Source organism: Nycticebus coucang, chromosome 8, assembly GCF_027406575.1.
Source record: "Nycticebus coucang isolate mNycCou1 chromosome 8, mNycCou1.pri, whole genome shotgun sequence".
Classification (NCBI taxonomy): domain Eukaryota; kingdom Metazoa; phylum Chordata; class Mammalia; order Primates; family Lorisidae; genus Nycticebus; species Nycticebus coucang.
This window is the reverse complement of record NC_069787.1, coordinates 89,431,383-89,448,108: the sequence shown is the minus strand read 5'-3', so window position 1 is coordinate 89,448,108 and position 16,726 is coordinate 89,431,383. Positions and strand designations below refer to the sequence as shown.

The 16,726-nt window shown below is 38.3% G+C and overlaps 2 protein-coding genes and 1 pseudogene across 7 annotated transcripts in view; 1 reads left to right on the top strand and 2 right to left on the bottom strand.

Annotated features, from left to right (window-relative positions):
• The window catches only part of TCAIM (T cell activation inhibitor, mitochondrial), a 61,295-nt gene extending 49,475 nt beyond the window's left edge, over nucleotides 1-11,820 (bottom strand). Inside the window, exon 1 of one of the 6 annotated variants that reach the window (XM_053599211.1) lies at nucleotides 11,761-11,820. Coding sequence is in view for 2 of the 6 variants with exons in the window: in XM_053599215.1 (XP_053455190.1) it covers nucleotides 10,077-10,080 (4 nt within the window). In the remaining 4 variants the exon portion in view is untranslated. Of the gene's footprint in view, nucleotides 1-10,076; nucleotides 10,098-11,190; nucleotides 11,308-11,490; nucleotides 11,658-11,684 lie in introns of those variants that run through there. The other 5 variants (XM_053599214.1, XM_053599212.1, XM_053599213.1 and 2 more) reach the window with 5 other exon arrangements.
• LOC128592348 (vesicle-trafficking protein SEC22a-like) lies at nucleotides 743-9,096 on the top strand (annotated as a pseudogene).
• Nucleotides 11,821-14,599: 2,779 nt separating the features above from the next.
• TOPAZ1 (testis and ovary specific TOPAZ 1) overlaps nucleotides 14,600-16,726 on the bottom strand; it is a 104,948-nt gene continuing 102,821 nt past the window's right edge. Inside the window, exon 20 of the mRNA XM_053599205.1 lies at nucleotides 14,600-14,891. Within this exon, the coding sequence (XP_053455180.1) occupies nucleotides 14,672-14,891 (220 nt within the window). The 3' untranslated portion in view covers nucleotides 14,600-14,671. The remainder of the gene's footprint in view (nucleotides 14,892-16,726) is intronic.

Sequence of the window (16,726 nt, the reverse complement as noted above, 5' to 3'; positions counted from 1 at the left end):
AAGAGAAAAACTAGATGACCTTGGGTATGAAGATGACTTTTTAGATATAATACCAAAGGCATAATACATGAAGAAAATAAGTTGGACTTCATAAAAATTGAAAACTTCTGCTCTGCAAAAGGTAATGTCAAGAGAATAACCCAGGCTACACAGAGAAAATATTTGCAAAAGACAGATCTGATAACAAACTGTTATCCAATATATACAAAGAACTTTTAAAATTCAATAGGAAGAAAAAAATGTGATTAAAAATGGATGAAAGACCTGAACAGACACCTCCCCAAAGATACAAAGATGGCAAATAATCATAAGATATTCAACATCCCACATCATCAGAGAATTGCAAATTAAAACAGTGAAGAACCACTACACACCTACTAGAATGATCAAAATCCCAAACACTGACAAGACCAAATACAGGCAAGGATGTGCAGCAACAGGAACTCTCATTCACTGCTAGAGGGGTACAGAATGCTACAGCTGCTTTGGAAGACAAGTTGGCACTTTCTTACAAAACTACTCTTACCATACTATCTAGCAACTGCACCCCCTGTAATCCTCTGAGTGAACTGAAAGCTTACATCCCCACAAAAACCAGTACATGGATATTTACAAAAGCTATATTCCCAACTACCAAAACTTGGAAACAATTAAGATATCTGTCCAGGTGAACAGATAAATAAACCCTAATATATCCAGACAACTGAATATTACTCAGGCTAAAACAACAACAACAACAACGATGACGACGACAACAGAAAAGCTATTAAGCTATGAAAAGACTCGAAGAAACTTAGAAGCATACTGTTAAGTTGAAGAAATCAATCTGAAAAGGCTGCATACTACATGATTCCAACTGGGAAAGGATATATATGATACACTAGGAAAAGCAGAAAGTATAAAGACAGTATAAAGATGAGTGGTTGCCACAGGTCAGTGGGGAGGGAGGGATAAAAAGGCAGGGTACAGATTTTTAGGGCACTGAAACTACTCTGTATGATACCACAATGGTGGAAATGTTATTGTACATTTGTCAAAACCCTTAAAATGTGCAGTTTCAAACAACAATGGATACATCAATTTATTTTTGGTTGACTAGTGCAGAAAGAGTTTCTTGGATACAGAATGCATTATTATTAGTATTCATTTAAATGTCAAAAAGGTGATTTTATTTAACCATTCACATTGATGGTTAAATTTGTTTGAGACAAATAAACAGATCCAGAAAATACTTCTACCACTATGAGGATTTCTCAGATCAAATGGAGATACACTAAGGAAAAAAATAACCATTTGGACTATGTGAAGTTTCAGTGCTATCAGTGAGGGACTGAATTCTCATCAAACTTCATCAAATAACTGGCAAAAACTTAGTTAAGATAGCAGGTGCAAGACTCAAAGCTTATAAAGAAAAAAGATTAGAAGAATATACATATGCAATCTGTAACAATGGCTATCTCTAGGTGGTGGAGTATTAAATGCTTTAAATTTTTTAAATTTCCTAGTTTGTTTATATTGAAGATGTGAAATATGTTTTTGTTGTTGTTTTGAGACACAGTCCACCCTAGCTAGAGTGTCACGGCCTTAGCCTAGCTCACAGCAACCTCAAACTCCTAGGCTCAAGTGGTCCATTTGCCTCATCTTCTTGAGTAACTGGGATACAGGTACACACCACTATGCCTGGCTAATTTTTCTATTTTTAGTAGAGATGGGGTCTTGCTTTGCTCAGGTTGGTCTTGAATTCCTGAGTTCAAAAGATCTTCCCACCTCAGCCTCTCAGAGTTCTAGGATTATAGGTGTGGGCCATTGTACCCGGCCGTAAAATATGTTCTTAAAAAAAATTCTTTTAACATACAAATTAAAGAAGAAAATTAGTCTAGAGGAAAATGAGTGTTTTTCATTCAGCCCCCAGCCCTGAGAAGTATATCTAAGGATAGGATTGTGGTCTCAATTTAGCTCAAGAAGAAATAGCTCTCCACATTCACACATAACAAAGATTTCATTTTTTATATTACCATGAAAATTTATACCATTTAACTGCAAAGGCATACTAATAAACTGGGTAAAACTGTGGATAAGAAACAAGGAATAGTATTTGAGAGGCACCTGCTCAGCTAATACAAATGGCAAGCAGATAAAAATTATGCAGCCAAACTCTAATTAACCAGTATCTGTTATTCAGCATAAAATGATCCTATAAGTTTGTAAAAAAGCCTTGAAAAGCCAAACTACTGAATAGCAAAGTTGTATTTAGGCCTATGATCGCAACAATGCCACATGGTTTTAACTGTATATATATATATATATATATATATATGTATATATTTTTGGCAGTAATATCTTAGAAGTTCATGAAATTGAAATGTCTCCGTCTGATGAATAATGTAGTGTTCCAAACGACATGCTCTACTCCTCATTTTCACACACAAAAGACATCAGTAACAAAACATAACACTAAAAGACACTGTTATAACTTATTTGGACTTTAAAAATGCTTTGATTTTTGAAAGTTAAAGCATATTTTTAAGGTATGCTTTTATAAAAGACAATAAAAAATCTGAAACCAAGTGGGTGCAATGGTGTGCCTGCAGTCCTAGCTACTCAGGAAGGCTGAAGTGAGAGGATCACTTGAGCCCAGGAGTTCAAGGCCATCTTAAAATGACACAGTGAAGCATTCTACCCCTTGCCTTGCGCTCCTAAAATCAATCTGAAACAAATTTAGAAAAGACTAGGTGCATAATTTGATTCATAAAGAATTTTAGAGACAGGTAGCTAAATTACATTGTTCAAAGCAGCTTATGTGATTTAAGAGTTAGCTCAGAATTAGTCTCCAAAGAATTACTTACAGAGCAAAATAGCAAAAAATTAGAGAATGTCTCTGCTATGGTTTAAATGTCTATATCCCCAAATTTGTATGTTGAAACCTAATCACCAGTATGATTGTATTAGGAGGTGAGCCTTAGGAGATGAAGGCTTTAATGCCCATATTTAATGCCCAGAGAGTTGCCTGCCTAAGACAGGCCCTCTCCAGACACTTAATCTGCAGACACTTTGATGTTGGATTTCTCCCCTCCACAATTATAAAAAATAAATTTCTGTTATTTATAAGCTACTGAGTTTATGGTATTTTGTCATAGCAGCAGTCTGAACAGACTAAGAGAATATCATTAATGACTTTCAGTCATGGAGCATAAATTGTTGTACATAAGACAGAATCATAGAACACATTTTATGAGGAATTCCAATAAAAAATTTCAAAGCAACGGGCTTGGCACCTGTGGCTCAAGCGGCTAAGGTGCCAGCCACATACACCTGAGGTGGCGGGTTCGAATCCAGCCCGGCCCATCAAACAACAATGACGGCTGCAACCAAAAAATAGCTGGGTGTTGTGGCAGGCACCTGTAGTCCCAGCTACTTGGGAGGCTGAGGCAGGAGAATCGCTTGAGCCCAGGAGTTGGAGGTGGCTGAGAGCTGTGATGCCATGGCACTCTACCCAAGGCAACAGCTTGAGGCCGTCTCAAAAAAAAAAAAAAAAAAAAAATTCAAAGCAACAAAAAAATTCTATACAGTACTGATCTTCAGTTGTCCGATTCACTTTGTAATTATAGGCTAACCTATTACTGAGCAATGGCTAATAAAGGACATTAACACTTGGAAATGTGACAACAGATTCTCTCAATGAAAATAAAATGTTTTCAAATACAAGTCTACATATTATAGTTTCTAGATTTAGAAAAAGAACTTTAAAGAAAAGTTACAGGTTGAGAGTTAGGTGTTTTCTACTTGATTTTGTTTTGGTAAGGCTATTTCCTTTTACCCCTCAGTAAAGAGAATTAGAATCTAGGCGTGCTATTGAATTTTAGAGAGCACATGTGGCTCTCTAAAATACTGAGCACTTCAAATGTGGCTAGTGAAAATCAAGATGTGTTAACTGTAAAGTATCCACTGGATTTTAAGGATTTAATACAAAGAAAGAATAACAATTTTTTGTTTACCTGTTGAAATAATTTATTAAAATTAATTTTACTTTTTACTTTTATAAAAGTGAAACACAACTTAGTTTTAATTGTCTTTTAAAATTTACGGTTATAAAATTTTACATTATATTTGAGGGTCACATTATATTTCTAATTGACTGTGCTGATGATCTAAGTCAATGCAAGGCAAAACATTTCACATTCAGGTGATACTCAGAGTAGGCAGTGTACACAAGGGTTAGGAAATGGGAGCCAGGAAGCTGCCATTGGTCTTCAAATCTTGACCTTTGTACTGACTGTGCAAGCAAGGTCAAGTTACATCACCTTCCTGTTTTCTCACCTCTGAAGTAATACCTTTATTAAGTACTGATACACGCTAATACTAATACATATTTACTCCAAAAAACATTTCTTTGTGAGTCAGCTCATGTGCAATTGGTAAATAGAAGAAAGATTTTATATCACATGCATTTTTTCTGAGTATGTTAATGATCTGAAGTGGTCAGAGTGGATTTTCTACAGTTAAAAATAAGTCTTTAGCAATGTACAAGATCTTAAGGAAAAAAATGAAATCTCCCAGCATTTAGTTCCTTGGGTTTAACAACAGATGTTGAGTGGCTTAAAGTATGGCTACGTTCCCTGCTACATCAAACAATCCGGGAAGATGCTAGTGCAGATGAAAAAGGTCAAGATTTTCAAGTCTTTAAAAAAAATATACTGATAAAATATATATTTTAGATTATAGACATTAATTTTAGATTAAACATTAATTTAATGTTTTTAGATTAAAACACTAATTTTTATAAAACTGTTCTAAACTAGAGTTAATTGTACTGGTATGTTTATTGAGTTATAATTTTTGTTAGGGTTTTTATAATATTTTGTAAATTTTGAGTGGTGTGTAAATTTTTTCTTCATCAACCCTGTTATTTTAATTATCCTGAAGAATATCAGGAATTCCAGGAACACATGTATGAAATTACAGCAGAAATACCTACATTATCACTTCCAAATGTCCTATAATTCCAAATTTTAAATTTCATTAACTGAGAGAATACTCGGAGCTAAACAATGCCAGTCTGTTAGGCAGAAGTACAGCTTAGTACATGAAATTAGTGACTATTTTATTGAGAATTGTCTTTATTTTACAAAAAAGGAAAAATTATAATTCTAATACTAGCAATGAATATAAAACGCACTGTATTTGCGTGTACAATGCATTCCTACGTATAACATGCAACCGTGTTTTTGGTCCAAATTTTCAGGAACTTTTTTTTTTTTTTTGGCCGGGGCCAGTTTTAAACCTGCCACCTCCAGTATATGGGGCTGGTGCTCTACTGTGCCACAGGCACTGCCCAGGAACTTTTTTTTTGAGACAGAGTCTCATTATGTCGCCCTCAGTAGAGTTCTGTGATGTTACAGCTCACAGCAACCTCCAACTCCTGGGCTTAAGCAATTCTCTTGCCTCAGCTTCCCAAGTAGCTGGGACTACAGGCACCCACCACAACGCCCGGCTATTTTTTTGTTGCAGTTGTTTAGATAGCCTGGGCTGGGTTTGAACCTGCCACCCTCAGTGTATGTGGCTGGTGCCGTAACCATTGTGCTACGGGCCCCGAACCAGGAACAAAACCTCTCATTTTAATTTTTTAATCCAAATTGTTGTTTATAATTAGGTACTTGTTTTTGTATTATGAAGGAATTTTCTAAAAATATAAGCTGAATTACTGGCTCCTGCCTAAATTGTATGAAGAGAAATATGTGGCCAGGTGCGGTGGCTCTTGCCTGTAATCCTACCACTCTGGGAAGCTGAGGCAGGTGGATTGCCTGAGATTGCAGGTTTAAGACCAATCTGGGCAAGAGTAAAACCCTGTCTCTACTAAAAATAGAAAAACTGAGGCAAGAGGATCACTTGAGTCCAAATTTGGAGGTTGCTGTGAGCTTTGATGACATCACTCTACCCAGGGCTACCACTTGAGACTCTGTCTAACAAAAATAAATAAATAAATAAATAAATTAAAAATAAAAGAAATACATTGCTTTCTGTTGGCTGAAATGCTTTAGCTACAAGTTCACTGTAAGTTCAACAAAACTGATTACCATATCCCAGGGTATTATTTTGCATACAAATATTGCTACTGCTTTCTAGATTTGTACTTTTAATGCATAAGCATAAATAAAATAATTAAAAACATTTATTTAGGCACAGAATTAGTACTACCCACATGTAATGAACATCCTTCTTCCTTCAAAAATTGGGGGAAAAACTGTGCATTATACATGGCAAAATACAGTAATACAAAGAAAGAATAATAGATACATGCATTGCCATTGGCTTTTATTTGATGCTCACTGCACTGAAGTGGACAGTTTCAGAAAAAATAGTTGAAATGCTAGAAACCATATTCATTAAAGACTCTGAAAGGTGAGCAGCGCCTGTGGCTCAGTGAGTAGGGTGTGGGTCCCATATACCGAGGGTGGCCGGTTCAAACCCAGCCTCTGGGCCTTGTTGCGGGTGCCTGTAGTCCCAGCTGCTCGGGAGGCTGAGGCAAGAGAATCATGTAAGCCCAAGAGCTGGAGGTTGCTGTGAGTGCTGTGAAGTCATGGCACTCTATCGAGGGCGGTAAAGTGAGACTCCTGTCTCCACAAAAAAAAAAAAAAAAGACTCTGAAAGGTAAAATGTTATTTAGAACATTATAATTATTTTTTAGCTCTCTAGTATGGAATCCCACATTTGACGTTTTGTACATGTTTTTAGGAATACATTGTTTATGAAAGTGGATGCTACCTATGTCATAGGTTTTTGTGAAACTTAAATAACGTACATAAGGGATTTAGCAACATTTGGCAAACAGAAAATTCCTAAAAGCGGCAACTACCATTATTATATAATTCAGGGTATAGTAAAAAACTGCAGAACTCTTTTTCCCACCTAATGCGGACTTACATATAGATTGAACATGCAGTCAAATATAACATTTTTATCTACAAACAAATTTTGTGATTGGAAAACTCAGGATTATCACAGTAAGGGATCCTGTCAAGGCTACATCAATGGGTCAAAAACCATGATTTAATTTCATTAATAACTCTAAAAAAATTTTTTTTTGAATCTATCAGAATGAAAACACGGCTAATTGTTCATTTTTACTATTTCAAGACAAAGTTAGCACTTGTGTAGTAATAAAAACACAAGTTTTGATGGAAGTTTCATTTCTCTCTTCAAAAACAAAATACAACAAAACTGAAGTGAATATAATAAAGTCATCTTGTGCTGTGGAAATTGCCTTTCCATGAATACTGATTTTTAAAAGATAGTATTCCTTAGGGGATGGAGGAACAAGAGAGTAATAAGGAAAAATGAGACGTAACATGACTTTTTTCTTTTTCCGACAATTCTCCTCTCTTCTACAATGGTGGCAGATTCATATTGCTAGATGAAAATGCCTACATACATAAAAAGATATTCATTTAATAATTCTGATACCCACTCAACCAAATTATTCTAAGATGACCATTTCCCACACAAATCATCAGAAAAATTAAACATATGTTTTCTGGTTCTGTTTAAGAATAAGAGTGGAAACTGATATTTCCCCTTGGAATTCTGAGTATTTCCCATAAGCTCTGCTTTAAGAGTGGACTCTGAAGACTAAGTGATAGGGAAGCCATGATCAATTTAGGATCCAGTTTTGGAAAAGAGAAAAGGGATAAGGCAAGAGAGAAAAAGGAACAACTTTTAGGGCAGTGGTTCTCAAAGCAACAATAGCATCACCAGAAACTTGTGAAAAATGCAAATTATCAGGCCCCAGCACAGTCCTGCAAAATCAGAGGCTAGGTGTTAAACCTGTGTTTTAACCTCTCTCAGGGGATTCTCATGCAAACTCAAGTTTGAAAACTGATCTTTTACTAAATCTTTCTTCTGTTATCCCCATGGAGGATTCAGGATCTCTGTTAGGAAGCTTTAAAGTTTAAATACTTTAAAATAATTGTTTAATACAAACTTAGGGAAAGATCTTTAGATAAAAATCAAATGAAGCTTTTAAGTTTTTACTTGAACTAGGTCTTTGTTCCCTGTATAGTTTACGTACTTTTGAGATTAAAAAACTAACATCTAAGTGGAGTCAATTTTAAGAGTCCACCCAGCTACTCGGGAGGCTGAGGCAGGAGAATCGCTTAGGCCCAGGAGTTGGAGGTTGCTGTGAGCTGTGTGATGCCACGGCACTTTACCGAGGGCCATAAAGTGAGACTCTGTCTCTACAAAAAAAAAAAAAAAAAAAAAAAAAAGAGTCCAGCAGGTTGGCAGGCATGGCTACCTGCCTTTTGATAAGGCACAGATCTTTGATTAGTATTCAACTTTGTTAAGATCACAGCCCAATTTTATCACTTCAGGCAGAAATAAGCAGGCCTTGTGAAAACTAAGTCAAAAGGGGCCTGACTGATGAGGAGATGTCAATTTTTAAATTTACTTTGAGAAATAAAGCTGCTAAGACAACTAGAAACAGGCCCCAGAATGCACTGCAGGGCATGTCACTTGGAGTGGTGAGTCTGGGCTGGACAGGTCTTTTTTATCAGCCGAAATCTCTATGATTTTATATGCCTCAGTCATTTGCGTCAGAAATGGACTGCCACTTTCTGCTTCTACTGATTGTGAATAAAGTACAGGAATGCAAGAGTGCAGAAAGTCTTTTAAAATGCTCTCAAGGAAACTTCCTTAACTTCCTGATAGATGTACACTGAAAACTGGATATTATTTTTATTAGCTCTTTGGGAATGAATTACATAATGCTGTGAACTGAAAATTCTCGCCTTCTGTTTCCTGGATGAGCTTTAGACGAAGTTCATTACTATTTGCAGCACTATGATGACAAATACTACTGTCAGACTACATTCTTTCATTGAATTTGGTAACTTCATTCAGAGGACCAAGCAGCAATATAATAATCCCAGGTCTCTTTCAAAAAAGATAAATGTTATATGCAGATGGAAGTCAAGCTGAGAATCCCCTCTCCAAATTTCCATGTGTGAATTGGGGACAGCCAATGGAGTCACATCTGCATTTTCTGTTGACCATAAAGGTGCTGGTAAGATTTCTTCTGGAAGCTCAATGACCTCCATATAGGATACCTATGAGATCCACCAATAGATCAATCATAGTAAAAATGCTGAAAGCCAAAGACAAGGAGATCTTGAAAGCAACAACAAAGGAACACTGATACGATTAACAGCTGACTTCTCAGCAGAAACAGCAGCAACTAGAAGGCAACAGAATAATATGTACAAAAGTGTACAAAGAAGGAAAAACTGTCTTATGTCCATCCAAGATTCCACAAGAATCTTATGTCCATCTAAGCTATCTTTCAAAATCTGAAAGCAAAATAAAGACATTTGCAGGTAAATGAAAGATGAATTTGTTGCTAGCAGACTCAAATAATGAAAGGAAATTCTTCAGAAAGCAAGTGCCTCTAAATAGTAATTTGAAACCACATGAAAAATAAAGAGCAGTGATAAAGGTAATTAAGTAATTATAAAAGACATAAACATGCGTTTTTTCTTTTCCTCTCCTCTCTTACCCTATTTAAAAAGCTATTATATAAAACAATATGTATATAATCTCTTTGGGGGCCTGTAATGTCATGTGATATATGTAATGCAGTGCATTTTCCAATAATATTACAAAGGAGATGGTGGTAGTTACATTGGGCTAAGGAATTTACTTGAGATGGTATTTCAAATCCACAGGAACAAAAGGAGAGAGCCAGAAATAAAAAGATTAATAACAAAAACGAAAAGATTAGAAAATTCAGATCTAATGTTCTTTCTCTTACAGCATTAACTACACAGAAAATCAAATTACAGAGGAGAGTTGGGTGCTCTCATTTATTTAGTGACACTAGCTCCAAAAACTTGGGGCATGCCCCTCAATTGCAGTCTTCTTGTCTTTAGAAAAATTCCTAAATAGATGATTTCTGTCCATATTGTATTTAGCTCACTATCTTTTCACTTGGAAAAGGTCTCGGGCCTCCTATAAACTAAACTAAACTAAGGAGGTTACACAGCCTTATCAGACTTGGGCAACATTCTGGGTGTTTAATAATTTACCCATTAGTGGCACCTGGTTCAAGGAGTAAGGGCGCCGGCCCCATATACCAGAAGTGGCGGGTTCAAACCCGCCCCGGCCAAAAACTGCAAAAAAAAAAAAAAAAAAAAAAAAAATTTACCCATTCATCAACACTTATGTCTCAGGTCCTGTGGAAAGCACTGGGAATAGAAAAATATTAAGACAATTCCAGCCCTCAAGAAACTTAATAGTCTAAGAGAGAGGGAGGAGTGTAAAACAGACATAAGCAGATAATTATACAATAATGTAGTAAATGCAAAGACAGGCACAGGATATGAGGAAGTCCCAGGTGCTACACCTAGAATGGGGGTGAGGGAACTATGGACAGTCTTTCAGGAGATGGTGTCCTTCACGGATGGGGTAGGAAGGTAAATGAATGGGAAGGATACAATTTATTACAAACCATTGTAAATGACAACTTTAATCCACTTAATAGTGATATTTGCTTCTATTTCATATAATGAAAATTTCTAATTTTAATCTAAATTCTGTGCAAAGGGAGGCATTCAATCTGTGCAGTTTCACAGTAAATTTGGTGGAAAGATACCTAAATTGGTGAAAAACCTAAATTAGGAAACAGAATAAGAAAAACTTGTTTTGCTTAAACTACTTTCGACAGACACAGAAACAGTAACACAGTAGCTGTCAAGCAGAGTTCCAAGGATTGAGCTTTGGCCATTTGGCACAATTTTTATTTGAACCTAACTTACTTTAAAAAAGTTACTCTCTCGCTGCACTCATTTAAATTGTGACTTCCCTTAGGAGCTATCTTGTAAGGCTTTTGAAAACGGTTTGTTCCACCAACAAGGAATAAAAGCTGGCAAATTCCATTGCTTTTCAGTTGAATGTGTACTTCTTAGAATAGGGAAAAATGCAAAGAAAAAGGGCAAAAACAGGAAATATTATTAGATAAATTAACCTAGATTTGTAGTTTCCTTTTCCAAATCTCTATAAAATTTAAATATCAATTTCCTATAAATCAGCCAATGGGAAAACATTACAGTCTGAAACCAGAAAAGCAAAATCGTCTTTGCGTCCTCATTTCAAAGCGAGTTAAAACAGATGCGATGCGGACACTCTGGCCAGTGACATTACCTTGGTTCGGTTCAAAAGTCAGCACGTTCCGCTAAGGTGGCTCTGAGCACGCCCCTCCAGCCCCAGTTCTCCCCTGAGGCGCCCGAGTGCACCAGCAGCCCCTCCCCCTCCCTACAGTTCTGGCCTGGGTCCCACCGACTACTTCCACCTCCCATCCCTGGACCGTCAGGGAGCCAGCGCTCCCGCAGCCTGTGCGGGTGCGCATGCGCACGGCGCCTGACGGCCAAGGCGCGCGCCGCAGGGCCCGGCGCTCCCACCAGCCCTCCGCACACTGGGTGACTGGCGCTGACAGGATCTTACCCGCAGTTCTGAGTCCCCACCCCTGAAATCTCAGCTGGGCACGCAGAGCTCCACCCGCGACCGCGGTAGGTCGCTCAAGGCGAGCCCAGGCAGGAGGGGGGGACGGGCCGCTGATCGCGCTCGCATTGGCTGGAGCGTGCCAGGCCTTCCTCACAAGGCGCCTGCGCGCGGCTAGGGGCGTGGGTTGAGCCAACCTTGGGAGCGTCAGCGGCCTGCCGACTGCTCCGCCTTCCCTGTCAGCTTCCAAGCTCCGCCCTTCTGCCTTCTTACCGGCTGTCCTGAGACATCTCCGCGCGCTCCGTTGACAGCTATAGGAGGCGCGAAAGAGCGCTCTGCAGATATATAGAACTAGGCTGGAGGGCGTCGGGAAGTGATTGGCCGGCTGGCAGTGGGGCCCGGCCCAAGGGTCGGCAAGAGGGCGGGGAACAGCTAAGGGCGACCGAACACGCGCGGGATCCTCGGGAGGTCGGGGCGGGCGGCCAGCCAGGGGAAGCGCGCATGCGCCAGGCTGCCCGCGCGGCCCCGGGTCTCTGGGAAAGGGAAAGGTGGGGGTGGCATTCTTGGAGCTGACGCCTCAGCGGTGGGTTTCATTTATTTTATTGTTTGGGATTCATCCAGGGCACAAAGAATTAGGTTATAGTTATTGCACTTGTTAAAGTCCCCTCTTACAATTGTGCCCTGCTCCCAAGAGGTGTGCCGTGACACCGTGACCCCCTATCGCGCTTCCGTTCAGCCCCAGGTTTTATTTTATTTTTAGAGACAGAGTCTCACTTAGTCGTCCTCAGTAGAGTGCCGTGGCGTCACAGCTCTCAGCAACCTCCAGCTCCTGAGCTTAGGCGATTCTTTTGCCTCAGCCTCCGCTGGGACTACAGGCGCCCGCCACAATGCCCAGCTATTTTTTGTTGCAGTTCGCCGGGGCCAGGTTCGAACCCACCACCCTCGGTATATGGGGGCCGGCGTCCAACTCACTGAGCCACAAGCGCCGCCCAGCCGCAGGTTTTAAATGTCCGAGTATCTCCTTTGGATTTTCTTGCACAAATATAGCTAACTTACAGCATTTCTTTTCTTCGGCTTCTCCCCACTCTGGCCCCTTCAACATCTGGGTTATTATTTTTTTGAGATAGTCTTCACTCTGTCGCCCTGGGTAGAGTTCCCTGGCATCTTAGCTTACAGCAACCTTGAGCATCCTCTTGTCTTAGCCTCCCAAGTAGCTGGGACTACAGTCGCCCGCTACAACACCTGGCTACTTTTCTTTTCTTTCTTTCTTTTTTTTTTAGTATTTTTTTTCTTGCTCAGGTTGGTCTTGAACTCCTGAGGTCAAGCAATCCACCCACCTCCGCCTGCCAGAGTGCTAGGATTACAGGCATGAGCCATTGCGTCCTGCCAATATCTGGATATTTTTAAACATTAACATTCTCCAGTCAACTTAGGCTTTTTACTGTTGGCTTTATTTTGCTCTGCTAATTTTGATTTCCCCTAGAAACTGTGACAGATGAAATCAGGTACATAACAGTAACTACTCTTTTTCCCTGTTATACCTTTTGGCACTGTTGACATGCAAAAGATGTTTCTTAATTCGTTCCAGAGTTAAGACTCCTGAATTCTCCTTAAGAACCAGTTAGGTCCTTTGTGGTTCATTCCATTCAATCCCATTTTTCCTAAAAGCTAATGTATCTCCCCTTCTCTCTTACATCTCCATCCTAACACAGTTGTCACCAGCATTTAAATGGTCACATATTTCTCCTTTTTTAGGGTTTCAGTTATCATTTGTAGAAATGACTAAATTTTAATTGCCTGCTTACTATTCTGAACTCCTCTTCAAAGGCGTCTCATAATGATCTCTAAGCCTATTTCTTTCGTAGTGTCTGTTCTATTTAAATAATGGCAGTCGTTGTCACCCAGTCTGTTCATATTAAGGAACTGGGCATTTTTCTAGACGTCTTTTGCCTCACTTCCCAAATTTTATTTGTGATACTATTCATTTCACAGTTCACTCACAGTACTAAGGCATTTTGCTAAGTGCTAGGAGTTAACTTTCCTAGTCTTGTGAGATTATAGACTTATTTCACTGATGTTGCCATTTATCATATTTTGGGAATTTCCTTAGGAAATAGTTTCTATCTCCTTAGTCACAACTTGTTTCATTACTAAACTTATTGAGGCTTTTTCTATAAATTTTAAATTATGGTTTTAAGTATTAAATTAAAAATGAGGATTATCACTTTGGAGAATGTGCTACAGATTCTGAATACGACTTCATAAAAGGAATTTTAACTTCCTAAATTCATTTGGACAGAGCAATCCTTGTTTAGCTATTTATGGTCTGGTATATTTAGTTGTTTAAAATACTTCTTTTAATTGTATTTAACATGCATAAATTTTCAAAAATCATATAGTATTCTAAGGTACACTAAAGGCATTTAAAATTTTCTTTTTTTTTTTTGTAGAGACAGAGTCTCACTTTATGGCCCTGGGTAGAGTGCCGTGGCCTCACACAGCTCACAGCAACCTCCAACTCCTGGGCTTAAGCGATTCTCCTGCCTCAGCCTCTCAAGCAGCTGGGACTACAGGTGCCCGCCACAACGCCCGGCTATTTTTTGGTTGCAGTTTGGCCGGGGCTGGGTTTGAACCTGTCACCCTTGGTATATAGGGTCGGCGCCTTACCGACTGAGCCACAGGCGCCGCCCTAAATTTTTTTTGGTTGTAATTCAGAATGTACTCTGACATTTTAGTGCTCAAATCATGTTTCAAAATTATTTTATTATTCTTAATTACAGACGTAGAATAGCTTTAAAAACTGGACTGAGTAAACCCTAAACCTACATCATACCCCTAAAAGTTTTTCTGAAAACTCCAGTTATCTGCTTGCTTATTTTCCTTTTTATCTCTCCCGCTTAGTAAATGCTGCACAGTATTCAGTTTGTGGTTTTTCATTCTCTGGATTTCAGAATAATAGGGATTTACCATATTTAGATTCTCTTAGTCAAAAGTAATTTGAAAAATCACTTTTCAGTATAGTTAAAACCATTACAAATTATGTATATCAGTAAGTTTTTAGTGCTTGAAAATTATATTAACTTGTAAGTCAATAATGTGCAAAAGCTGAACGTAGTGAAAACTGTCTTTATTGCCTTTTATTTTAAACAATGATTACTTGAACTTAAAAAAAATCCTGTATTAACTAATGGTTACTGAAAAGCCAAACCTTTCCAGCCCACTTCATATTTTCTTTCAACCATTTCAGGGCAGAACAATTTTCCAAACTATAAACCTGTTCCTTATTAACATTGACAGTCATGTGCTTAATGAAAAGCTTTGGATCCGATATACGAGCAGCTGTAATTAACCTTTCTACTGCAGCTTGATAATCATCCTTGCTCCGAGATTTGTTTTCTTCACACCTGTAAAATAAACACCTCACAACGTTAGAAACTCTTCAATAAAAAAGCTATATGGTTTCTTAAAAAAATACTCATTTACATTTATTGGTACTAAGCTATGATAGTCTTTTTACCATATTCTTCTAAAATTGGCTTTTAAATGTTTTTGACATGACTCACAGTAAGAAAGGCTTTTTATATCATGATGCAGTATATACCTTCATACATAAAGAAATAAAAGTTTCACAAAACAAAACTTATCCTGACAACAATGTACTCTTTTTTTCCTTTGTTTTGCAATAATGGTTTTAATATCCTAAATTAATTTTACCACACAAATAGGCTGCAACTCAATTTGAAAAACAGTGATTTAGAACACAATTATATCTTTGTATGTTCAAAGTTAATAATTGCATAATATAAAATACTGAATGTAATCAAGTTTAGAATTAACATTCACAGATTAGTTTTACCTTGATATTGACTATCTTTAGTTATAAGCAGATATTTAATATGCAGCTAACTTTTGGTAACAATTATATAGCGATATGCCTTTATTAAATTTCTGATCATTCTCTTCAGTCCTGACTTAAGGTACTTCACTAAGTTCTAGAATTTACTTTTCTAGTAACTCTTCTACCAGCTCCATCTGCCATGACTTGTGACTGCATTTACTTGCATAATAAAATTCATATACTATGGGAGTTTTTCCTCTGGAGTAGGGAATGGGAAGTATTTAAAATAGAGGTGTGGTTGTTATACAGGTATCTATTTAAAAGAGACAACTATTTTAAATTGCACATGAACTTTATGGCCACCCTGTATTAAGTATCACTTTTCTGTGTTCACTACTTCCTCTTGACACCTCTGAGGCTTAGCAGCAAGTTCTGAACATAAGCCTCTGTGCACTAACATCACAAGAGTGATGATTTGGTGTAAATGATGATTGGTGCAAATGATGATTCACGGAGTGATGATTTGGTGAGGACTTGCACTTGAAACAGTAGTCAGTGGTTACAGAAGAAGGTTCCTTCTAGTACATTCTAGCTTAGAAAGGGGTGTCCTGGAATATGGTAGATTGAAAAGATGCCAACCATATGCAGTTTTTTTAAAGTGTAGGATGAATAAAATTCCCTGTCATAGAGGTTAATGTAACAAGGCAGGGCTCAGACTGGACAATAATAGAGAAAACATGCTAGCTTAGACAAAATCAAAGATCTGTGTATATCACTACTTACTCACTAAGTGGCAAAAACCCTCCAAAATTCAACAGTGAACAAAAAGGTTACATATGTGCACAGAATGGAAAGCTATGAGAAAATCACGCCTATCCCCCAAGTATGGGCTGGACTAAAAGTCTTGCCTATAACAAATAAAAGAAAGTAAAAGTGACACAGTGTGCAACTTTAAATACTAGGTTGTTAGATGAAAATTCTCCATGGGTGGCTTGGGGCCCATAGCTCAGTGGTTAGGGCACAGGCCACATACACTGAGGTTGGCGGGTTCAAACCCAGCCTGGGCCTGCTAAACAACAATGACAACTGCAACAACAACAAAAAAATAGCTGGGCGTTGTGGCGGGTGCCTGTAGTCCCAGCTTCTTGAGAGTCTGAGGCAAGAGAATTGCTTAAGCCTAAGAGTTTGAGGTTGCTGTGAGCTGTGACGCCACAGCACTCTATTGAGGGCTACATAGTGAGACTGTCTCAAACAACAACAAAATAAAATTCTTCATGGGTATCCTTTTTTTTTAGAGACAGAGTCTCACTTTATTACCCTTGGTAGAGTGCCGTTGCATCACAGCTCACAGCAACCTCCAACTTCTGGGCTTAAGCAATTCTTTTGCCTCAGCCTCCCGAG